The 26,543-nt window shown below is 36.7% G+C and overlaps 1 protein-coding gene across 1 annotated transcript in view; it reads right to left on the bottom strand.

Moving 5' to 3' along the window:
• The window catches only part of PLA2R1 (phospholipase A2 receptor 1), a 39,586-nt gene that overhangs the window by 10,943 nt on the left and 2,100 nt on the right, over positions 1-26,543 (bottom strand). The window contains exons 2-22 of the mRNA XM_063400668.1: positions 24,525-24,908; positions 22,177-22,344; positions 20,936-21,109; positions 19,681-19,794; positions 18,887-19,030; positions 17,742-17,930; positions 16,251-16,408; positions 14,774-14,881; positions 13,022-13,134; positions 10,765-10,934; positions 9,617-9,819; positions 9,178-9,323; positions 8,618-8,702; positions 8,111-8,243; positions 7,680-7,715; positions 7,015-7,172; positions 4,131-4,195; positions 3,696-3,799; positions 2,256-2,398; positions 1,334-1,451; positions 426-556 (exon numbers count right to left, since the gene is read on the bottom strand). Coding sequence (XP_063256738.1) covers positions 426-556; positions 1,334-1,451; positions 2,256-2,398; positions 3,696-3,799; positions 4,131-4,195; positions 7,015-7,172; positions 7,680-7,715; positions 8,111-8,243; positions 8,618-8,702; positions 9,178-9,323; positions 9,617-9,819; positions 10,765-10,934; positions 13,022-13,134; positions 14,774-14,881; positions 16,251-16,408; positions 17,742-17,930; positions 18,887-19,030; positions 19,681-19,794; positions 20,936-21,109; positions 22,177-22,344; positions 24,525-24,908 — 3,044 coding nt within the window. The remainder of the gene's footprint in view (positions 1-425; positions 557-1,333; positions 1,452-2,255; positions 2,399-3,695; positions 3,800-4,130; positions 4,196-7,014; positions 7,173-7,679; positions 7,716-8,110; positions 8,244-8,617; positions 8,703-9,177; positions 9,324-9,616; positions 9,820-10,764; positions 10,935-13,021; positions 13,135-14,773; positions 14,882-16,250; positions 16,409-17,741; positions 17,931-18,886; positions 19,031-19,680; positions 19,795-20,935; positions 21,110-22,176; positions 22,345-24,524; positions 24,909-26,543) is intronic.

Below are 26,543 nucleotides of genomic sequence, written 5' to 3'. Positions count from 1 at the left end.
GCATAATTATTACATCAAATTTAGGAGAATAAAATTTTCCTAAATAGGAGAATTATCTCAAAGTCTCTATAACAAACATTTAGGTACATTGTCAAGCAATGTATTAAAATAGGAAATTCATAATCTTGTTCCTAAACTTTGCTCAGACCAAGCAGCCAATACTAACCACATAATTCCAACTTTGCTGCTTAAAACCAGCTGCAAGAAAATGTGAGTAGAGCCACAAATCATGTCAATGTCTGTCTCGATAGTGCCTTGTTTGCTACTTCTAGTTGTGCCTGTAAATCTGTGCCCACAGCTCTCTGAAGTTGCAAAAATTAAGAGCAGCCTACACTGCTGTAATAACTTTGGCCCTGTCTTATATACGGAATGATTTTTATGGATAAAGCAACTTCTCACTGTCACGACCCCCCACAAATACTTACATCCACGACTTCAACTGGCGACCAGTTGGAATACAATTGAGGATTTTCATTCAACTGTTTTTCATAATCATCGCTCTGGAAGCCTATCCAAACACTAGTCTTCCACCCATATAGATTCATTGTTATGAAAGCTGGAAAATGAAACAGAAAGAAAATAAAATAGACCAGTAAGCATTTAGGAATAGAAGTCATCTCCTGCAACACACTAAAGCCTTGAAAAAATTAATTTCCAATCAATGATGTTACACAGTTACTAGAAAATAAGAATGAGTGGCATTTCAGTATAATCTAGTCATAAAGTCAGTTTAATTAATTTCAATTGGGCTAGGATCTAGTCCATCAGCTTATAATACCAGTCTAACCACAATACAGTCCAATTGAAGAAGCTTTTCTCAGTTTAATTGAAGATTTCTGAACAAAAGATAGCCAGTGAGATTCTTCCCACATCCAAATAATTGGTTTTACAAGTCTATGAAATTCAGTTCCAGGTTTTTTATGAATAGGGTTTATAAGTATTTCCAAATTTGTTGGCATTTAATTCTCTGATAGTTCTAGTCTGTTGCTATATAACAGATAAGATTTTAAGTATTACTTAAAGATAAAAATCAGATAGTAAGGTAGAAATAGCAAATTTTTAAATGGGTATTCCATTTTGGGTGTATTTTTAAAGCACAGTTAGCACAAAAGGATTTGCAATTCTTCCTTAAAATGTACCTGTCATATATCTCAGTGAACCTGTAAGTTTTGCCAAACTGAGAAAGAGAAATGTTAATGTATTTAAAGCAGTGGAACCATGGATAAGAGCTGAACAATCTTCTTTCCTAAATCTGTATCCAAGATTAAACTTTACTACAGCATCCTAATAAAGATAATGTTTTATTTATTAAACAATATTTTTAGCACTCTACCTTGCTCCAGTTCATCTTCCAGGATAGCAAGTGACCCATCATAGTTACTGCAGAATTCTTGTGCAGAGTACCAGTTTCTCAGATGTTCTGGATCCTTTGGAATTTGTATTAAAAAGCACTGTTTCAAAAAACAAAACCAACCAAACAAACTTGCTGTGTTTGCTTTCCTCCAGACATTTATCAATAATTAAGAGTGATCACTAAAACATTTGACATGCTGTTGTTGAATGTTAAATATTTCACTGGTTTCTGTCCTGCCATGGACATCTCCAGCATGCTCAGTACTAGTTTTCAGCTGTAATCTGGATTCCATTCAGATTAGTTGTTTCAAGGCAAACAATCAAGGTTAAATTTATCCTTGCAGTCACTGCAGTGAGCACTGGGATAAATTCAGCCACCTCAATGCATGTTGCTATTAAGGAACTTAGGCATTTAAGAGAAGCCACATGAAATAGTTACCTTTTGACCCTCATTTGCAAATAGACTTTGGCTTATAATTATCTTTAATGAATCCCATTTGAAACAGCATGCTTCAGAGGACAGCAGCAATTAGGGATCCATTTAGTACATCAAGGGGTTAGAGACCTCTTTTGAGATCATAAAAGACACTTGGGATTGTCATATGTGGAAAAGAGAGGATGAAGCAGGCTTTTTACAATTGCATAGCATTTGCATATATGAGTATTTACTCCCTGAAACTAAAGTAAATTTTTTAACACTTTGTTAAGACCACTTCTTAAAGTGTGGGCAGCTACTTAACAGCAATAAATCTTGGTGTTACTGTGTCAGTGGTCATAAACCTAAGGGCCCTGTTTTCAAAAAGCAAGAAAATCTTCAGATATTAAGAAATCCTTAAGTACAATTTCTGTCCAACATATGGAATGCATTTTGAACAATGAAACAGCATTAAAAAAGGTTTTACTTTAAATCCAAAGTGCAACCAGCCTTTGGGACACACTTCTTGTTGGTTCGGGTCTTTTGGAATCTCTTTCTCTATCTTCTTTGGAATTTTACGTTTACAAATACAGGGAAGAGAAACAGTACAGTTTTCATCACCCCAGAGTCCTGAGCAAAAAGAAAAATCACAGTTCAACATTGGTTTGAGAATTGGAAAGGGCTTTTTTCTTAGACATTGTTTAGCTTAGATATTGTTTACTGTTTGAGTAAAAAGATATTCTACATCAAAAAATTTGGACATATTGCATTACAGTGGATTTGATGGTTCATGGGCACAGACTTTTATTTCCAGTTTAATTTCATCAAGTAAAACCAATTCCTCTACACTGAGTAATGTACCATATGACTATATAATCATTTATTTAAAAAACAAATTATGAAAAAAAAGCCTTCCAGATAAAATAGTTTGACTTCCTTACATTGAAAATTTTTGGCAAGATCCAGGTGATGATATAAAATGCTGACCTGCTTAGGAGGAAAACACACTTTTCAGGAAACTCAACAAATTTTTGGTCAGCTCCTACCTTTGGCCAGCTGAGGGGGGAGGGTGGGCATCTCCTCCTTTTATCTGATATTAAATATAGCAATGGCAAACTCAAGCATTGAAAAATCATTAATCAAAACCTCAAGATTATGTGTGGAAAAAAAGAAGGTTTTATGTTTTTTCAGTTTTGACTTGAGGCTGGGACTACAAGACCACAGCTGCATTTATCTTTTTCAGCTCTTCTCACAAATACAAAGCTGGATATTTTTATTTTTTTGGAACCTGACATATCTACTTTATGATATGACTTGCAGAGCATCAGAAAACAGACACTGTGAGTTGATATAAATCACTAAACCAGCAGCATTGTGACTTTTTTTAATACTCTATTAAAATATAGAACTTTGCCATGATTGAAAGGCTAGCACCAAAATTATGGCACTCAAAAATCCCTCAGCAGATTGGCTATGGGATCAAAAATAAGGTAGAAACCTGAGTACTTAAAGTTGTATGCTGATAGAAAAACAGTTTATAGATGTAGGAAAATTTGTTGCTAAGTCCATGTGGGTCATTTGGTTATGCGAAAACTGTCTGTGAACACCAGCAATACGTTAATATTATTGCTGTTCCACATAAAAGCCCAACTAAAAATGAGGTATCAGTATCACTGGAATCTTTGTATTTCGACATTAGAGGGATGTAGCTATTAATACAATTTTAAAACCTACAGCCTAGTCTCTGAGCATGTTAATGACATTTCACTATTCTTTCCTTACTCACAGAAACAGTCATGCAAATTATAACAATGGAACAGGACTTTTATATAGATTGCATTTCTCAAAAGCAATGAAAAAAATATAAACCCTTAAGCCAACAATAGAATCAAGTTACAATTACTGCAAAAGGAAATATAAAAGAAACCTGTCTGTGATGAAATAAAGCCACATCTTTTCCCTGGTTTCTGCAGATCTCTTTCCCTTCCTTCGTTCCAGTTCTGGTACGTTACTGCTGATTCATCTCTCCAGCTGCACAGAAATATTAAGAATGAAGTTTCACTTTTTCCTATCCTTACCTAAAATGACACCCTCCATTAAAGGGTTAAAAAGGAGATGCATGGGAGAAAGTAAACAACCACTGTGACCAAGGTCAATACAAATGTCTTTTACAACCCTTTCAGAAGGAATACTGCACTATGGAGATAAATTTAGTGCAATATTATTCTGAATGATATTTACATGAGAATTGAAGTTGTCTCATGAATATCCCACTGAGTCACCAAACTGCTTTGGCCCATCATACTGGGACAGGGCATGCCAAACACAACTCACAGCAGCTGTGGCAGAGATGAATTCTTACCGAAACTCATCACTGAGGTTTTCTGCGTGCAATCCAATCCACCAGTGAACATCACTATTCGACAGCTATAAAAGAAAGGTTTTGCCATGTGTTTAGATGTTGTTGCCCTTCTACCAATGCATTAACAAACTCAGAGTATGTATTCTAATAGCATCCCCATTGGGTTCCAGTGGGAAGAACAGGGGCTAAATCCTGCCCGTGTTAATTCATGTAGCTTTAGTGAGGTTATTCATTTGAGTAGAGCATGATTTAGCTCCCATATTTCACAGGATTGCTGATGTGTCTTCTGTAACCTAGGAATTTACAGTTTTAGGAATTTACAGCCTATCTAGTTAGAAAAGACTGTCCGTCTTAGACCAGAATTTGTTTTACCACAATTCCTAAAATTAAACAAAAATAGCAAATATTTCCTTTATGCAGTAATATAGCTCTAATCCTCGATGTTTCCAAAATGCTTTCTGAACATTTACTAACTTTGTATGGTTCATACCAGAGTTTTCTAGAGATGCTTTCCAGATTGATGCTGTTCTCATGAAAGGATCTAGACCTTTGCTTCTAAAAGGCAAAGCACTCTTGAAAAGCTGTGGAAATAATGTCATTCCAACAGCCATTTGTTATTGCTTTGTTGAATTGATTCTAGCTTAAGCTATGAACTGGTTTCACTTCAAGGTTAGCCGGTTAGCCACTCAGCCACTCAGTTTGGGGGCTTTTGGAAAAAGAAAAACAAAAAGTTGTGAATTTGCAGGACAATAGAGAAGCCACCTTGTATCTGCAAAACATTTCTTTTTTGTCAGAAAGAACTGAAGTCCAGACTGTGTTGTGCTTCCACACTATCCTTCGAGTTACAGTCAGGATTTCTCCAGCTCACATCTTGTTTAGCAATATCAAATGAAGAAAACAGACATTTCTGACCAAAGACTCTGGAATGTTCTCTGGTTTGGTATTGCCTGGCCCCTGAGTTTAGTTTTCTAATCACAGCACTCAGCCTAAAATTTTTAAAGAAATAGTGAAAAACGTGATTCCAAATTCCATGCTAAGAAATTTTGACCAAGTTTTCAAATGACACATGCAAAGTCTATTTGGACTGCTGAGTATTATTTTAGTGATTGCCACACTTACTCCTACTTCCAGAGGAAAATAGTTACAATCACTCAGGGACAAACGTGGCTATGCTGAGAAAGTTCAGCCAAACCCAGCAGGCTTTAAAACAGCTGTGTATGTTGTATTCTGAGACAAAATTTCTAGGAAGTTAAGCTGATTTCCAGTGTCAAGAGACTAAACTTTGCTTTTTCATTGCAGAATGCTCATAAACTTTTGAAATACCCACTAATTTTAATGATAAATCCACTTTTAAAAGATCTCAAGTAAGTAAACATTACTTTAAAGTTGCATTTGATTATTTGTTTTAAGTGATCTTAAGTTGGAAATATTTTTAAATTTATATAATTTTTTAAATCATAAATATTCAGAGTTAAGTAAAGTAGTAATTATATCACTTCACAGTCTCTGGTAGATGTGGAAGAAAACAAGACAGCATAGCCAATTCTGTTGCTGTTCATCATAACCTTTTTCTGCCATGATATATTGGTTTAAATCTATTTCATCATGCTTTAATATAAAATTACTTAAATAGAAGACAAAAATGATACTAAATTCCTTGGAAACTGAAAGACCCCATATTAGTACAACAATTCTATTTATGCTTTCTGTTACAAATTAAAAGCAGAGAAGGCCTGTACAGAGTAAGTGTGGGTCAAGAGCTTTTCTGCCCAGAACTAGATGTTCTTTTAAAGATTACACTACAATATTCCTTTACATTACAGCTGTAGAATTTTGTGCTCAGTAAGGCAGACAGATTACTTGCACTAATTTTTAAAATTTTCATTATTTTGCTTATACTGAGAACACCTAAAAGGAAACAGACTCAGTTTCTTGGGGATTCATCTGCTTGTGAAGCTATTTCTCTCCTTCAAAGCTGTTTGTTACATCAGAAAGGTTCTAGAGAAATTCTGCTGTAAACAAGAGGAGGAAATTTAGAGGAAAGTGTCTTTTTTTCCCTATATAAAAATTCATAGTCATAAAGGGGTTTAATTCAGTAGACATCACACAAATCTGTGGACTCATTGGAATATTATCCAAGCTGGTGTACACAGAGGAAAAGGTAATGTATTTCCATGGCCATAAGCACCCTCCCCTATGGTTTATAGATATCTAGATATAATTATGATGCAGAGAAATTGGCAATCTTCACTCTTGGCCAGATGACCTCAACAGTAACATTTCAAATGATCATGTTGAAAATTTAAACTATGGAGACCATTTTGAACAATCTACACTTGCTGCCCACATCATGCTAACACAGCCTCTGAAACATCTCCCTGTATTGCCACCTGATCAGCAGCTGCCAAGTGACAAAATGGGAATGGAGCAGAACTGCACCTGGATCAGGAGACATCCCAGGGGCTGCAGAGCCCCTGGGGCAATGTGAGGAACCCTCATGGCTCCCCTTGGCCAGAGAGGGGTGGGCAGAGGGGAAGAAACAGAGGAGGAGGTACACTACACATGAAACACAGCTTTCTCTGCCCTAAACTACTTGGGATAGGAAGCTGGCTTTTGCTCCTCTTGGGTCTTTTGAGGCAGATTGATCAACCTGCTCAATAGTAGAGCTGGTTCAGAAGATTTGAAATGTTACTGACTTCTTAAGCTAAATAGGGCTTCAGGGAGACATATGGGAAATGAAGACAGCAAGAGCATTATCTCTAAAGTAAAACATCTTTTGGATTCTACCTGGAATAACAGGCAGACAGATTCTCTGAAAGATACAGCAGAAAACAGCCAGTTACCATCTGAGGGTTTATTTTTTAAAAGGGGTACTTTTTCTTACCTTCCTTATTTTACTTTGAATAAAGGTTTGTTCACCAGAAGAATTTACTATTGCCAATCCACCACGAAGCCAGCTGCAGACAAACTTACAGGTTTCCCATTCTGCAGGGCTGACATGGAAAAGATATTCTGCTCCTTGATAATACGACCAAGGCAGCTCTAGAAAGTGAGCAAAAGAGCCAGTGGTGTGCAGGGGTAAAAAACTCATTTCAAGTCATCTTATTTTACCCCCATAGCCTGCCTTCAGCCACATGTCAGAGGACAAATATGCCACTAGGAACAGCAGAACCATGTTTAACGTATCAATTTGTGGTGACAAAAAATTAACTCTGAGGGGTTTTTTTCCTAATACTCTATGCCCTGAGACTGCAGTAATATCAAGAGAGTTATCCAGGCTTAACAGCAGGGCAGTTTTAACATGATGGGCAGGTTATCAAACTGTGCTTATTACTGGCAATATTTCTTAACCCAGCCAAAGCAGTATCTGATGATCTGGTGTTCCTAAATAACAGTGGCAGATTTGATCTGCAACAAGAAGTTCCTACAGAGTTCCTTACTATAAATTTTCAACTTAGAATATTTTAGTTATTTTATTTTTAACAAAGGCTTAAATTGTATTTCCAAGTTATATTGTTTCAAAATGAAAAAAAGAAAATATTTTCATACCAGCTGTGTACCAAACTGGACTCATTGGTTTGACACCTGCAAAAAAAAAATACAAATCAAAAATCATTAAGAATATTGCTATTCTCGTTCAAGAATAAAAAAGGGAGTTAAGTGCAGAATAAAATAATTGCCACACTCACTAAAAGACATTTACTGTAGTTTTTATGAATAACAACTTTGAATGAGTATTTCTAACTAACAGGTAATCTTGCTACATGTTTTTAAACTGACTGTTCACATTAGATCTGTTAACTGGACCACAAACATAAGTGGAATAACACATTTGGCTTTGCCATGATTTCATGCACAAGAGCAGGGAGAACTCCAGAGTGGCTAAAAAGAAGACTTTCAGAAAAGAAGATTTTTTCCTTGTCTCTACTGAATTGCAAGTAACGTGTATAACAGACAATGCATGTTAGTTAAGATTTCACCTTTTGGTATTTTGCATATCCATTCACGTTTTTCATTGCAGTGTGCTGGAAAGACTGTTCTGTTTACTTTGAACACGCCACAGTTTCTTGAGTCATCTTCAACATACTTGTCCTCCAAAAACGCAGATACAACCTGAAAACAGCACATTCATTCTCTTTCACTGACAACCGAAGATGAAGCATTTAAAATCCTCATCATGGAGAAAAATGAAGGATTTAGATATGGGTATACAACAAGAACATCTAAAGAACTGCTAGAGAACCACTTAAATTATGATGGTAAAATATAAATAATAGGGTCCATAGTCATGTTCTCCCAATGTCCTGTCCAACCCATTCATCTTATATCAGACTTCTTTTTCATAAAAATAAGTGAACAGTGATGAAACCTAACAATTTTTGACATGATTAACAGCAGTTTCCATGTCTAAAAGACTTTGCTTGGGTCAATGTTTGCTCAGATATGACTTGAAAGGTTACTGAAATACAGAGTACACAGATAGTTACAGGTGTTCTGTCTGACCACTGCCACGTCCCTCCAGAAAGTGCATTTCTTTTGTTAAATCCAATCCAGAACTGTCTCTCTTCTGTTCTGTAACAAAAACAAAGAAAATAACACTGCTCATGCACATTTTCCTTAGCCATTTCAGAAATAATTTTTTAATAGTACACATATTAATTTCTTCTTGAATTCAATATATAATTTCATTATACGTTTCTTAACTTTTTAGTATCCATGAAGTAGACTCTTGCTTTCCTATTAAAATGTTAGATTATATTTTACAAGATGAAAAGATTTAAAATAGGATTAAAATAGTTGAAGCTCCATTTCAATGAGGAACGTTAACTCACAAAAACACCACCTTGACAACAACAGCTGCTCAACATTTACCACAAGGATCATCTTCAAAAAAAATCACATTGCAATGTTGCTGATGCATTTCACCCATTTTTAAGTTCACGTTAGAGTAAGGACTTTTTTGGACACCAGTAAAAAGGATGGAATAACATAAATTGCAGATTAGTATCATTAAGATAAATCTTGTTGGTGTTAAAAGTATATTTACCTATCAAAAATTGTATATAATAGATTGTTTAAAAACATCTCTTCATAGATGTGGCTAAAACTAGCAAGATGTGCTCCAAAATCTCGACATAAGGCTTCTGCTTCATGCCATGTTCTTCTCATCAGAACTTTTTCATTGTGAAATATCTGCAATAAAATAAACATTGTCATAAATGTAGGTGATTTTAGAGAGTAGATTTTTCAGAAACCCATTAAAATCAAATATTAGTCACCATTTTTCTGAACTAAAGCCATGTATATTCCAAGCATAGCTCTGATTCTTAGCACTTTCACTCACTTTTAAATGCAGCACGGGACTGTAACAAGAAAGTTTTGTTTGATGAGTGAAAGAAATAACGCATTATCAAAAATGTTTTAGGAACAGCATACCCTTAATCTGGTATAGAATCAGGAAAACTCAAACTAAGTATGACATGCACCTTGTAGCAGTTGAGCAGATTAGGTTCTGACTCCCATCCAAAAGAGCAGGAACTCAAATATTTTTGAAAAGTAAGTTCAGGTTCTTCATAAGAATTGACTTTTTGCTTGCACAATGACATTGCTTTGAAGCTCTTGCAGCTTTTCACCTCCCAATAACCAACAGGGTTCTGCCCTCGCATAGCCACACATCCTCCAGAATGACCTAGACATGAGAAAAAGTGTTGAATATTAGAATAAAACATCTGAACTTTGTGATTTTTTTGGTCAAGGGGCTGTTTTATTATCATGAGTTTCTGGATAAAACCTTAATGAACGTACAAAACTAGAAAATTCTTTGTTAGCAGCCAGTTTATAAGCCTGTCTTGTAACAAATAGTTCCTCTCATAAAATGCAGGTGAAGAAATGCAATTAACAACATTACTTTTGAAAAATGTAGTAGTAAAGCAATAAATGTAAAGAGTGCAAATCAGAGAGCCATTATTGAAATGGAGTATCTTTATAATTACATCTCTACTTTCAGGTACTGCTTAGTGGTTTATGTTCCAAAGGTTGAACAGCTATTTAATTTTTTCATTTTTTCTTTCCTTGGAAGACTTTCCTTGGAATTACTATAAAACAAACTAGACCAAACTAAAGGGGAAGAAGAAGAAGCCTCCACACACTGCTGTTGTTCACAGAAATGTATCTAGCAACCTCTAGCCTATTTTTCATATAAAATGCAAATCTCAAACTGTGACTGTTACTGAATAAAATCCATGACTTTTCTAGGACCTTTTACTGGGAGTGTCAGGAAGCACTTGAAAATTTCAAAAAGAAATGGATGGAAAACATCAAGTTTGGTTTTTGAGGTTTTTTAAAAAATTCAATGTATACAACAAATGTATTATAGTTCATAAAGAAATGTATGAAAAGAAGAATTTCAGGGATTAGCTGTGTCTGTAAGGAGAGCCCGACTGTGCACAACTTCATGTTATGGAGCCAACAGCAGATGTAAATTTACCTCTCTGCTCTCTTGGCCAGGCAGGGAGGAAAGGACTGGGACTCTTTAGTCCCTGCTAAGTCACTGCCATGGAAAAGAGTTTGGAAATGGAAACACTCCCCAGTTTCCATTTCCAAGCCATTGCATTTTTACCAGCATGCTACTCACGTGGCTGGTACTTGTTCCAGTTTGTGTAGCTCACAGAGTGATTCCTTCCTCCTGGACTTAGCCAAAAGTATTCTCCTGTGTTGTTAAGGTCTTGCAATCCTATCCAAAAATAAGTTCTCTCAGGTTTTGCCATGCTGAGGATCAGGCTGTTGATAAAAGCTTGTTCAAACCTTAATAAAATAATCAAGATAAAGTTTTTAGAATAAAATAGGTAAATCGGTATTTCAGTGAATGGCTCTCATGAAATAATTTTAAGTTATCTCAGAAGAGAAAAATATAACAGAGGTACTTAATTTTCTTTACAGAATGCTGTGCAGGACTTGAGGCACAAGTCTGTAGAACGAGCCACAATTTTTCCCTATTTTTTCAGCACTTGAGCATATAAAAGAAACACTAGAATCAGCTGTTATAACTTCAATGCTTGAGTCATCAGATGGAAAGACAGAATGTATTAGTAATGCACAAATAAAATCAAGAAAATCCTTGTGTGAAGGAAAAAAGTTTGTGGGGTCTGAAAAGGCTCAAGAAGCAGGAAAAGAAAAATCTCTGCACAGAAGTGTCCTACTGAAACCAGCAGAGACACAAAGCAGCACTAACAAACCAGATCTGAAGGACTCAAACACCAGCTGAATTGACTACAAAGAATCACTTTTTTCTTCGATTTCTTCACAAAAGTTATGTGAGAGGTATACACCTTTTTGCAAGTTATAACTGTTGTGCATATGAATCCAATTTTCACTTAAATGCAATTAGTTCTGATATAATTGAGATAGGATTATACGAAAATGTTTCAGTTTATGAACACATTTAATCAGCTGACTATGAAAATTACACAGCAAAGAAGTTTCCCACTTTGATGAAGACTCATCTGACTTTCTGGTTTCATAAACTCTGAAAAGAATGGCTAAATATAAGGATGACGTTAATGTAAAAAACTGAATGTATCTGTAACACTGTGAGTGACTCAGAACTTGTACTTAATTTGCATTTCCTCTGCATGTTCTCTTTTTATGTCTACTCTCCTTCCTCTACAACTTAATATCCAATCAACATTTTAGGATCAATAAATGAAAATTTTTTGCAGTTTTCACTCCAGAACAACAAAGCTCAGTAGTAATTTAACAAAACCACTAAACTAACAAGTTTTTGCTACTCCTTTCTACTACTGCTAACTGGAACTGGAAACTAACATCATAACGAGTGATGGCTACACCGAGAAGTGAAAAAAATAAAAAAAAAAAAGGCAGAAAAAGACAGAAGACATGATTCTAGGGATATACAGCATGCCCTCAGCTCCCTGCCATATTTCACCTACCAATACTCAGCTGCAAGAATTTGGCCTTTATTCCCCCTGAAAGGACCTTTGTCACACTGCAGCTCAGTGCTGCACGCCCTGTGCACAATCCTGAAACCACTGGGCAGGGCAAATTCCCATTGATGGAAATCCTTATGTAGGGTAGCCAGTGTTTTCCTAAAATACCTACCTACTATTTATCTGATTGCTGCGGATTACTTCCCCTGGTCTAAAGGGAGCAGACATTTCCTCCTTATATTTTTGGGGTTTGGGTTTTTTGTTGTTGTTCAGGGGGGTTTTTAACAAAAAATATGTAGCAGTTAAAATATTTATGTAATTTATCTATTCTTATGTCAAACTTCAATGGAAATCAAACATAAAGAGTAAATAACAAAGAGAGCAGAGAAAAACCAAGGATCTGGACATCTACAGAGGAGAAAGCTCTTGCTAAACCTGGAATAGAACAAGTAAGAACAAGGCCTGGGAAAACAGTAACAAATGCTTTCAAACATTTAGTCTCTTACCCTATTTGCTGAGAAATCACATAAAATGAATACATAAATAGAAACATTTATAAAACATTATACGATTTGGATTAAATTTTTATAGTTTTCACTATGAAAATATATTTTCATTTTTCAGTACATCTTCCAAGTACAGCAATAAAGTTTCTTAAAGATGATACATACTCCTGCAAAAAGCATTTTCTTTCAATTTCTGCATGCCCATGTGTGCACATTGTTACAAGTGTTTATTAACCTAACAGTTGCTTTTTACTGAATTTATTTTCAATTAAAAAGTAAGGCAAAACACACCTTTGATTTTAGCTGATGTTAGTAATTATGCTCACCTCTCAAGCAAATATTATTTCACAATGGTAATATCTTTTGCCATGCAACACTTTATAAAGTTAGAATAGCTCTTGTTAGAGGTATCTTCACACTGTCTAATAGGATTAACTACCTGTTTGTTACTGATACAAGTGCAGATGGGCAGAAATAACCACTGGAAGCATGTTCAAAACTTCGAGGGGTACTGTCGATTTTGTAACAATATCCACCATGTCTTTCCCATCCCTTAAAAGAAATGAACATTATTTTATAGGTTATTACTTACTGTATAATTTTTAAACACTTGTCTCCCTTTTGTACCTTCTTTGTGATGATCCCTGGCTTCCCTATAGATCTTTTCTTTCCTACCATGGTTGAAGAGCAGTTACCCTCAAGGTCACTAAAAATGTGGATACCACATTTTCTGACCACTCTCAGTGGTCAGCCTGCCTCATTTCATCTCATCATTAGTCTTTTATTTCATACTATTCACCTCTGGGTGTCCAAAAGACACCACCTGGACTGGTGTAAGTTCTGGTGGTGTGAGTTCATGCAGCATACCTGCTCAGTCTTATGATTAAATGTTTTAAATAAGCAAGAGGATAAAGAGATAATACACTCTCTCAGCCTTTTGATTAATTGAATGTAACTTTTTTCACATTAGAAAGAAAAGGATCAAAGCCAAGGGACTGTAAGAGGGTTCAGCAAATGTTTTTACAGGGTGGGAGACACCAAGAAGCAGAAATTTATCCTGAGTAGAAGTTGCCAGAGTGGATCAAAATACTTCTGACCAGTGGCTCAATATCTTAAGACAACCCTATGGGGCACAAGACTGAGAAGAAGTTGAAGTGCTGTCAAACTGCTGACTACAGCTTGTCAAGAAAAACATGATACTCTGCACATTTTTTACCCAGTCAGGACTGTGACAAACCTTTCTTACACTAATAACACACAAAATTCTTGAGTGACAAAATACATTGGTCCAAATGAAATAAATGTAGTCACCCTAAACTTTTGGAAATGTTAAGCTGGAATCAAGCAGTAATGTCCATAACCGTTTGACAAGAAATCTGGATCTGGATCTACATCAGGACACATCTACATCTGACTCCAAACAGTTCAGCCTTAACCTTATAATTCAACTGAACTGGTTGCATTTCTTCATTTCCCAAGAAACAAGACAGGAAACTAAAAAAAGGAAGACAATGAGCTAAATAATAAAGCAGCTTAGAAAAGTAGGATTCTTTTCCTCCACAGTTTTGAATATAACAAAAATTCAACAAGTTTCCTCTTTCCACACTGTGAAAAGGAACTGATGGTAAATAAAGTCACACTTTAACACGCTTCCTTTTACTGCCAGAACACAGAGCCTAAATGCCTGAAAATATGATCCAATGTCCTAGTCAGATAGCTGTGCTCCTTCCCATTTGTGTTTGAAAGCAAATGGAATTCTCATGTACGAGTGGAAGAGTTCACCCTGTGTGTCAATGAGACTGATTGTTTTTCACCCTGACATTCCATTTCAATGTATGAAAACCATGTGTGGGACGAGGCATCATATAACAGCCATTATTTGCACAGATGGTGGACAAAAGGGCTTCACTTTTGATCTAGAAAGAAATAGGAACTTGGGTCACAATCCCTGATGAATCAACAAGCCATGAAAGGCATCTTGTGAAGGCTTTTAATCTTACATTAAAATTTAGTTTACCATACTTTTAAAGCAAACAATGAGATTTTTCCAAGCAAAACATGCATGCCTTTAATATGAAAAACTAAAATAATCTCTCTATTTGCATCCATATGTTCTGTAGCTGTCTTTAGAGGTTACCTATATAATTCTATGTCATTAGTATAGTTCTAAAACAACCACAAACCCACTTACCTCTGGACAACTTGATTCCAGTTCAGGAGAGACACTGTTAAATTCCCCTGCTTTTTTGCAGATATAGAAAGATTTGTCTTCACATTTTTTAATCCTCCAATGTCCCTCCTAAGGAATAAAAGAAAGTATATTTCATATATAGCCATATCCTCATGCATATCTGTACAAATATTAGATCACACTCTCTCTTTCTCTTAACTCTTCATTAAAAAGAAGTAATTTTTTTCACTCCATTTACTCATCCTTAGATGGTCCATTTATTTCTACCAACACTGTCAGCAGGACATCTCAAATCAATCCTACAAATGGGTTTATCTCTTTGAATCAGTCTTCAGGATGTAGAGCATCTGAATTAACTAACACCATGGCTATGCCAGTCCTTTCTAGTTCTTATGGTTCTTTGTAAGATTAATCTCTATATTTGAACAGTCCTTACTCAAGAAATTGCAAACTTTGTATCATATAATTTTCACACATCTGTACATACTGGACATGTATCAAAAAAAATTATTGAAAAATTTTTTCTTGAACCTTCTTTTCCTTTGTATTTTACATTTTCATTTGTTTACACTTGCAAACTGAGTAAAATATGACTTTGGAATCTAAAACCTCCAATTGTTCCAAAGTCCTATTTTCTGCTTCAACAGGAACACACTTTTCCCAGTTATTGTAATTATCTCGGCTTTCCCCTGAGTTAAAGACTGCAACTTGAACCCACTACTGTAGAGACAATAGAAACTCTTTTTGATACAGTTTTCACACTCAGACTAAACATACCTTGCAAAAAAATTTAAAAATTATAGTGCTACCTATGCAAGTCATGTATTAGTGAGTTTAAGTACTGTTAATTGCAAAAGTAAAGTAAATGCATGGTCATGCATAGTCACATGACAAAAGAATTGACAGTGCCATGAGTACCAACAAGCCAGGACGGTGTTTTTTTAACATTACTCCCTGTTTTACAACCCCTGACTGAGCTGGCATCAACATATCTTGCTATCAACTTCTATACTTTCATATAGACCTTTACTACTGTGATTTTGAAAGACACTGCATAAAATTTATAGATATTAATACAAAGATAATACAGGTACAGCTGACAGCTTTTCAAAACATGAATTTGAAACTTTCAAGACCAGAACTTATACATCATAAATTATGACACACTCAACTTGGATTTTAAATTACTTTATCAAAATATCCACTCATATTTGTTCTCTTCCATTTGGCAGGCTCAATATATGTAGTATTTTTTATTGAATGTAAGCTCAAAATCTGTGATTAATTTTTTTTGCATCAGCACTGCAGAATGCATTGGTTTCTAAAGGCTGCACTTAATTTATCACAACATGAATACATTAGGAATCAAAATACAAAGTCATACTGCAGGTCATGGTTTAAAAAACTATGCACAGCAAGAAACACAATTATTATGAACTAAACCAAAGTGTCTAATTCTTTTGAAAAGAAAACTTACAGGTCCTTGTGCTGAAACACAGAGTTGTCCTGTTCTTTGAAAGGTGTTAGGTTCTTGTCTGTGCCAGTTAGAGAATTTTACTGGGGTGCTATCTGACCACTCAAAAACAACAGGGGTGTTATTACTGTATAATCCAATCCATGTCTCTGTCACATTTTCTGCAAAATAATAAGTGAGTTCAGATTTTAATGGTGAAGTGATAAAGCAAATTTCTCCTTTAACATGATACCACCATTAAAAATTATTCATGGGATTTTTGTTGGAATGTCCTTCTTTCAGAAAAAAATAAAAAGCTGCATAAACTTTAGGAAACCTTACTGATGAGACTATGTTCTACTGCTCTTGAAAACTAAATCATTTCAAAAATAAAATCAACATACATGAGAATATGCTTTAAAATTCCAAAAAATACAAATTAAGAGCATATGCACTTTCTTGAAGGCATGGGGCAGAAAAACAGACATGGAAGTGAAATATTTCCTCATATAATTTTCCATGGCACACTCAGCTTTAGGCTTCTCTGCGAGTTATAGGGTCCACAGACAGCACAGTTGTAGCCAGCATCTGACAAATATAGGAGAGCCAAGGCTTGCATTTTGGTGTAAAGTCTTATTTAACCAGCTACTACAGGAGAAAAAGCCTCAGGCTCTCAGGCATGTAAGCCCTTCTCCTGAAGAGAAGCCTGAAGCAGGCTGGAGAGAAGCAGCAGACTGAAGCTGAATACAAGTTGAGAACAATTACATCTATCCATTACAGCATCCCTGCAAATTGATAATACATGGAGAGCCTTAATAGAGGTAAGGAAGATGGTGGAGGTTGATCTCCTAATCTCCACATAACACTGTGCCCCAGCTTGGTGAGAAAGACTCACAACCAAACTGTGCAGCTCTGCCAGCACACTGGTGTCAGTGGCAGCAAGAAAATACTCACTTTTCTTTGCTGCTGTTTTGACAACAAAACTATTGGCATTGCTGCCTCAAAGAGCTTTTGTTCATTAAGTTCCTTGTGTAGTTATGCTACCTCTTAGGACAATGTGAACTAGCAGAAGTGCTTTGATACGCCCTGCTGACATCAAAGGGGACTCTGCCCTCACAGTAACAGCAGCAATTTTGCAGTGTGGATCAGGCCAGCTTGCAAGCAAGAGAGACTGAATTGCTTTTGCTTCTAAGCACAACTCTAGTATAAGGTTGATGGCTGAATATTTTGCAACAGTTTGCAAGGAACCAGGAAAGAACAGGAAAGGACAAATGCTAGCATGTTTACTATGGCCTCACTGTGTCTGCTTTGTGGAGTCATATCTTTATTTTAAGAATGGCTATTAGAAAACGTGACTCTATGCATTTTTAAGACTCTTAGAATGGGCACACACCGTGATTTCTTTTTTTTTGCAAAATTCATTTGGGTGTGCCATGTAATACAGTGCTTAGACAGTAACAATGTTAAAGAGCAAAACCCTTGAAGAAAACTGGCACACAAACTCCCCAAACTCACCACTTTCAAGCAAGTTAAGGAGCAGCTCTTCCTCTGCCATGGAGGATATACTAATGAGCCTGCTATTTTCACTTTGGCATGAGAGAGAAGCATCACTCCAGCTCTTCTCCTCTTGATGAAGTCTGTAGCAGTTGCGATTGTGTGGGTACCAACCAGCGTCACAACGAGTGGCATAATACTTCCACGTATCTTTAAATGAGCACACAAAGATCATACACATTAGATAGAACTGCCAAGTTTCTGCTATGTTCATAACACATTCAGAGATTTTTTTTTAACCTTCACATGTGAAAAACAAAGTTTCCCAAGATGATTTAAGGAGGTCAAGACACCTGCTCTATGCATCATCACCTGCCAAGCAAACTGAAATTTCTTTACACTTTATTTGATGACTGAACCATTAAGGCTGCTGGACTAGTGCAAACACTAATTCAGTTTAAAACACAGTTTATCTCCCTTAGTACCTCTGAACCTGGTTCAAAGACAAATAAAGCTTTCTCAGATGCATTACCTACAGAAAGTTTGGATTGTCTTTCCTTACTACTTGAAACAAGCTGCTAAAGTTTCTTTAAGTTACTAGGAAGGAGCTGAACCCAGGTAAACAGCTCTTACAAACCAAAAAATTTATGTTAGAAAAAACCTAAATTCTATCTTTAACTTTCTCACAGAACAGGAGCCTGAGTCATTCTATGCACTATATATCCTATACTCATTGTATAAACACCTGAAGTATATGCACAACACTTTTTTGGTATATCAGAAGTACAGCACATCATAAAAACCCCTGCAAATTTTGTGCTGCTTTTATACAGCTCTCTTCTCTGTGTGCCATTGGTGAATTCCAGTCACACTGAAAATCTATTTTGCAACTCATAAGAGTGCTCTTATTGTATAATATAAAAGAGAATGAGCATTCCGATGGTGTAAGGAATCAAGTAAATGTTATTTGTATTAAAATTGTTTGTTCTGAGATTCTCAACATGTTTTCAAAGACTGAATTTAAACAGAAGAAAGTGTTATTACATCAGTTAAAGTGAATTGTATTCAACTTAAACCCACACATTTAGAGTGACCTTGTTCTGCTGACTTTGGAGTCAGGTGGCTTCTCTTGCTCTCCTTGCACACAGTAACACTGAGACACTTACCCAGCGTTTCATGCTCTGTCTTATTTAAATATTTTTTGCACACAAAAGGCAATCCAGATTCACACAGATAACTGTTCCAGCCATACTTCAGCCTTGGATTAATCACTGCACAATGATTTTCTTTAAAACGGTTATCAGAGACATCTGCAAACACATTTTTGAGAAGCACAAAATTACAAAAAATCAGTCCTTAGTTGCAAAATGGTGTTAAATTCTCCGCAACTTCTTGAATTAATGTATACACATCCCTGCACACCCAAACTTCTAGTAAAATTACACCAGTACTATGGACAGTTGAACATTACCATGAATTACATGTGTGGCAATGCCTCCTTGGCTGCTGCTCTCAGCTGAGAGGCTGAAACAAGCCTGAGTGTCTATAATTGCTGGTGGACAGACTTCAAAATGTAGCAAACCAAGTCACAAAACTCAGGTTAATGCGCTAATGATATTTATAGCTTGTTAACATAAACAAATTGAAACTCCTTTCCTCCAAGAAAGTAGCTATAGTTTTAAAACATGCAACTGGAACCTTAAAAACACCTTTAAAAGTAAATGACAAAAGGACTAGACCATTAATGCTTTGAACAGATCCATCTCATTTGATGTAATATCCCTAGAAGGGCTTTCAGTTTGTGAATATGAATAAATATTTCTACAAAAAAAGAGTGCACTCATTCACTTCATTCTACTTTTCAAACATAGCTATAGGAACAGCAGTGTTGTATCAAGCTGCAGTCATAGAGAACATCTAACTATGCTGCTATAACATATGCAAGAGGAACAGCAAGTACTTGCTCTCCAGTTCACAAACGTTAGTGGTGCTCCATCTGACCACTGCCAGCCAGCGTTGTCATCCAGGCGATTCAGGCCCATCCACAGCACCATGTCTGTGAAATTTAACTGCCCTGAAACAGAAAAAAATACACAAAGTAACACTGCATGCTTTCCCCAAGCTTTAAAATATCTACAGGTACAGAACTGTTGTCCTGACTTGTTACAATTGGAATAAACCAAAGCTTCAAAGCAGTCTCCAAAGAGTTCAGGGCTGGTTGGCTTTTTTTTTCCTGTCCTTAAAAAAATCAGTTACTTTGTTAATCAACACAGATGAAAAGGAATAAACTCAGAAAACTGAAATTCTTCAAAAGCTACTCATTCTGCAAGCCTTTCCTGCACAAGTAGTTGCTGACCTTAGAAGTTAAATCTAGAACAAGCAGCTACATAAATGCTAGCTTGTTTACACAAACACTAGCCTATTTCAGCTTTTCACAAACCAAACAACTTTCACAAACCTTTACAGCCATGCAGACATATCAAAAGCTAATGAAATAATTTTTAAAACTTCCTGTTAGCTTTTATCCTTCAATTGAAAACCAGCAATAGTGGGAAGCAATGGACAAGAAATCTGAGGCAACCTTTGTATCAGAGCTCCACCACCCATTCCTTCACTTGATTTTCTCCACTCACACTAAAATACCCATGAAAGCCCTGCTTTCAGAAGGCTCTGCAATATTTGTCTGAGACATTTGCTCCAAGTGGAAAAGGAAACTGCTTATCAGACAAGGAGTAACATCCACTTATGGAGCTGGCATTTTTCCAATACAGGACGTTTACTTGAAGCCTGCAGAAATGCTCCTGTCATTCCCATTTGGTGAAGTCCACTTACAAAGAAAACTTGGCAGGAGAAAGGGACACCAAGGTACATTGCAGAGAAGGTAAACACATGTATAATTGTCCAAAGTAAACAAACACACTCCCTAACCACAACTGCAGGATGAATGGGAATCTCTGTGGGGAGGGAGAATTGGGAATATTACACCCCCATACATACAACCACTTCTGCACTTCAGTTTATTAAGGTGGGAACTTACCTCCATCCTTGCTCTTTCAAATAGCTCTGTTGAAGTGTGTTACAGGATAAAGCCCCACAAGAAGCAATGGGAGAGACATCACACAGGGCATCAGGCTCCAGAGCTTACCCCTTTGCACAGGTAAGGAGGAAATCTAACTATAGGTTTCCTACAAGTGCCCAGAGAAATGTCTACTCACTGCTTAAGTTACTTATGTAGCTCTGCTCTTCCGGGTGGGTGACACTGAGCAGGTCCCCTCCTTGCAGCTGACAGGCAGCGCGAGCCTCATGCCAGCTCAGCACGGACGCCAGGTTGAACTGGTAGCAGACGTCTGTGCTGGGGTTCTTCTTCCAAAAGACATCACAGCCACTCTCTACTCAAAAACAGACTCATCACCAACTGCCCAAGACTCCAAATCAATCAAACACAACACTTGGAACAATTTAATTAATTAATGATAGCAGTATCCCAATGGAAGCATGATTATGATCTCCTTTCCTGTTCCTTTGTTAATGCACATAGGGAAACAGGGCACTAATGAAATAAAAGGTTGTTCCACATTTCATACTGTTGATAAATACTTGGGAGCTGGTCTGTAGCTGGTGATTTTCACAACTCTCATAAAGCCAACTCAGCTGCATTTTAATTTATTAGTGGCTAATTATTTGTTTCTAAAGCTAAATGTTGAAATATCCAAACTGCGAACACCTCACCCAACTTGTGGAGCAACACTCACTGGATCTCCTTGGACCTTGTACTCAAGTGAATAAACTACTATAGTTAAAAAGGATAAGCAAGGCTGCAAATGCCATCTATTTTAAAGACTGCCCAGAAATACCCGCTACAAAGATATATTTACAGCTGTTTTAAGATACTTTGGAACAGACATCTGAAATGTAACTTGAGCAGAAAATGCTTCTCCAAACCACTTCTACTGATAGAAGACATGATTTTGCTTATTTACATAAGAAGCTGAAATATTCACAAGGATTACACATCCAAAATCTTTTCAACAGCAAGTATTTTTAAAGCTATTGCTTTTTAGTATTTTAGACCCAAGACATATCCAAGCAGTGCACAGAAGAGAAGGAATGTGCAAGATGCAATGCAGCCAAAAGCAGAACGTGACCTTGCAAGAGCAACCCTTACATTATGGGTTCCACAAAAGCTGCCTGTGGAGCACTAGGACAGAGGGGTTTGGCTGCAGGGTAAGGTCACTGGGCTGCACAGAATAAGGCCCTTCTGCTACCCCCTGTAGTTGAGTCTCAAAGGTCAAACAGGATAAACTGTGAAAAATTGGCTCAAGTCTTCCTTTGTGCTTTTTTAAAAAGACATTCCCTTCTAACAGAAGGAAAGTAATCCAAAACCAGACTGTGTCCTAGTATTACTAATAAAGAACAAACTCTTGGAGGGGGAGAGAGAAGACAAGCAACATCTTACCAGCATTGGGGCAAAATCCCCATTTTTCATCTTGTTCGTAGTGAGTTGTTGTGGCACACCACTCAAATTCTTTTCCATCTCTAGTACACTCATAATACCACTTGTTGTTATATTTAAACGGAAAAACACATGGAAAACCAAAAGAATTTCCCAGCAAGGTGTATGTTTCTGGAAAAAAAATGCAAAGATTAAAAGAATGCAGATCACAAAAAAATTTTTTGTCCTCATATGTCACTATTTCTGTATTTAGCAGCAGTAATAAAAATAAAATGTCTAAAGTGACTTTCAAATTTTAAAGCATTACAAGTGTGAGTAGCATAATTTAAGTAAACAGAATATTGAAATAATAAATTATGAAATTTGTCATCATGAGGCACATTCTTGTAACTTACTCCACTCACAAAAATATCGCAAACAAAAAACCACAACCCCCAAAATCTGATCAATTAACAGAAAGTCTGCACTTACATTTCAGAATAACCATATAAAACAACAGTTAGTTAAATCAATACAAACTCAGATGCAAATTTTACTTATTTATTAGTCTATGACAGACAAGTAATTTAACATTATTCCCCCACTTCTCCCACTTTTTATAAAGTGGATTTCTAGCATGTCTTCCACTCTCTTTGTCATTCTTTGGGAAAGGAAATGTACAAGACAAAAGAATATTAAATAGACTTTTAAAAATAAGTTTTTTTTCCTGTAGAGAATAATATCATAGCTAAAGAATTGATGTTCCATACGTTGCCACAATCAATGCCTTAAATTAAAATATTTAATTTTTCCTATTGTACTTTGAGGACCAAAACATTGAGAGACTTTAGGGCAATTGAAAGCTGTAAAAGCTTTACCTCAGTGTCTCCTAAGCCTCAGAGCTTCCACAATCAAGCTTTGAATGAAATTGTTTATCAAAGATTCCACACTAATAGCTTTAAGACCAAAGTCCTTCAACTACAGAATCAATACATAATGCCAGGTTCCTAGAGGTTTCTAGAGTTAATGACTGGCTGTGCGCATAAAAAAGAGCAATTTGCACATTGTAAATCCCCTTCTGATGTGAATGAACAGAAAATACAAGGAACAGGTCAAAAAATAAATCAGGGTTGCTTTTCTGTCTGCCTGCCACCATGCTACCAGCTATGGAGGGATTATATCAGTCCTGGCAAGAAACCAAATTCAATTGCTACAGACCTCTTACCACGGTAACATATATTTGAATTTTTTTTTATTTGAATGTAGATATCCCTCACACCCCCTACTTGGTGGACTAACAGGTGGGCTTGCCTTTGTATGTGCATGAGTTGTGGTAGAAGATGGAAAATAGAACCTGAAAGTGAAAGATTTTCCCAACACAAATACTTCTGTCCTGAAACTGGGCTAGAAGTGCCTGTCTAATGCTGATCCTCTCCTCACCTCTCTGAGATGTTGCAGTAATATGGCTAAATGGGGTCTACTTTCATCTCACTGTGTGTACATGGCAAATGTGTATGACTTTTCATGGATTTAAATATTTTCTGTCTGGTCTTAAGTATAAATTCCATTGGGTTTTAATAAAGAGGCACTGTAGTACTTTCCCAGCTATCACAGGTCCCAAAGAAGGAGTTTGGTGAGAGCAGAGGCTGAGCTACACCTACAAGGGAAACCACTAAGACCAGATCTGGAACCCAAACACCCAGTTCAAGTGGGGAAAATCAACAGCTTCAGTCTGAGACAGTGTGCAAACATCAGGTCTCTCCCTCGATAGAAATGCTGAGGAAGGGGTAAAGGTACAGGCTGTCTGTTGCTGTTTGAAGTCAGTGGGCTTATCTTACTCCTTAAACCTGGAAAACTGTTCAGGTCTGCAGACCTGGATCTTGAGGTAAATTCCTACACCTTCACTAGCTGCATAACAGGATTTATCAAAATTCTGATCTCTGTTTCAAAGTTCAGCATGCTCAGAGTCCAGGTGCTGAACGCTGCAGACATTGGTTCGTGCACACTGCAATTACAGACTGATTTTCAGTGACAGAGCTCCAAATCCTTTCTGATCTCCCTTTGGGTTTATCTGATAATAGCAGCTGCAGGACAGGCAACAGCAAATCCTTAGTAACTCTTTTAATTTTACAGGTGATTTGAAATGATAATTTCCTGGTTTGCAAGGATGTTGGTGGGTTTGGGGATCAATTTAACAAAAGAATATCAATTGTGTGATATGCTCATCTCAACCACTGTACATAAAAAACCCCACAGACTTTGAGTCCCAAACTGCAATAGAGACTGGAAGGGATCATAAGCACCCAACCACCCTCCAAGAGAACTTCTGAAACTTTCCCCTCTACACTTCTATGACAAAATTTTATTCTTACCTTGATATGGGTGTTCACAAAGGTCTTCATCATAGGACATGTACTGTTTCCATTTACAAACAGATTCTTTTTTGGCCACAATACGTTTACCGTTTTCAACTGCTAATTTGTACTCCGATACACCAACTAAGGCTTTTCCATCACAGCTCCACCACAACGAGTATTGAGTTGAATCACATTCAAGCATAGCCAGTGGCTGCTCTGGCCTGCTGATGTTCAGCCCCAGACAGGCACTGCTGCCTATGTTGAAGAGACGACGGCTGGACACCCATTTCCACAACATCTTTTCTGAGAGCTGCCCACAGTCTTCCAGAACAAGGCCATCTCTGTCTACTTTAATGCACAAGCTGGAACTTTCACTCTGGATAATAAATATCCCTTTATCTGTATAGGGGGAAGAAAACCCAATGAATTTTCAGTCTGTAGAATACTGCAATTGATTAAATAGTATTACAAGACAAACTTTTTAATTGCAGCTATTTAGGAAGTAAACTGAAAATATCCATCAGAACAACTGACACTCCAAAAAAGTAAGGAGTATTGGTCTAAATTTACTGCCAGCTGATTTTTCTAAACATGTTAGAACTACTTGTAAGTACACAAAATTAAACCAGGTAATATTTCTCAAGTTGGATAGCCAAAAATAACCCCCCAAAAAACAAGAAGTGCCCAAAAACATCAGTCCTGTTTAAAGAAAAAAGCCACTGGTCACCAAGACAGAGTAAAGGTCAGAGTAATGGAGCAAATGTTGAAGTAATACAAGAAGTTATGCTGTGTACTGCAAAATAATTCCCTGTGTAGATTGAAGAGTGCAATTAAAGTAAAAGCTAAATAATTTAAGACTAACATTGTTATATTCATTCTTTACTCTGCAACTACAGAGAAAGAAAGTGTCAACAGGATACAGAAATAGCAGGATTTATCTACACCATTAGAACTGGTGGCCAAGGGTAAAAGTATGCCTTTCCTATTTAATATATATTGTTCAACAATCTGTGACTACCCTCCACAAGAGCAGATGTTGTGGGGCTAGCCTGACATCCCAGATTTTTTGGAATCACATAGAAATTCACTGAAATATGTGACATCATGTTATAAGTATGTGAAAAAAGTCATCTGTTTAATGTCTTGGGAGCAAAAGTTTAACTGACCATATGGACTGAAAAGAAAGAGGGCAGCTGAGGAACTGAAAATCAGCAAAATGTAAGCCTGTAACAGCTCAGCTACTTGATTCACTCAGAAATCCACAGTGGTAAATAACCCAGGGAGTTCTGCTCACATATATGTGAGGTATTTATTTCACACCTCAGGAGATTATGTGTTGAGAACCTGAGCAGCACTTCCATTTTGCCTTCAAATTTTACAGTGGTAATTTCTGCCATATATACTTTCAAGTTTCTGTAATTCACTATATCTAGCATACAGAAGCACTAACATAATAACATAATAACAAATCCCTCTCAAATTGACATAGCCCAGAAATAAAATAGGAGATGTAGAGGTACACCCAGATGCTGTGTCTGAGTTTAGTGCATAGAGCTTAGGTGTGGCCTAAAAAAGGAAGATGTTTCAAGCAGCACTGTGCTGTGTATCAGGCACACAGGAGATCAGCTCAACAATATAATGTGCATAGAACAAGCAAAACAGAAAGGGCATGGATTATGGTGAGGTTTTGGGTTACAGATTCTGCATAGAACACATTACGACTTAGAGAGAGGTGGCACTGCAGATTATGGCACCACTAACAGTGCCTCTTTCCTCCATGGCTATAGAGATTGACAGTCTGATGGAGCAGGAGCAAGCCCTTCTGACTGGCAGCAGGTGAAAAACAACCTGACACATGAAATTGTATCTTTCAAGCATTTGACAGCTGTCCTACATTAAGTCCTTAACCATTTAGGGGTGAGCAAGTTTCCTTTGACCCATGGTAACTCTTTACAGCTCTCAGGTGTTTGAGCTCACTGAAAACCCATCAGACACTGTGGCAGATACCCAAATTGACCCTTTGCTTTTGAGTTT

Source organism: Prinia subflava, chromosome 6 (assembly GCF_021018805.1).
Source record: "Prinia subflava isolate CZ2003 ecotype Zambia chromosome 6, Cam_Psub_1.2, whole genome shotgun sequence".
Classification (NCBI taxonomy): Eukaryota; Metazoa; Chordata; class Aves; order Passeriformes; family Cisticolidae; genus Prinia; species Prinia subflava.
This window is presented reverse-complemented; position numbering and strand designations above follow the sequence as displayed.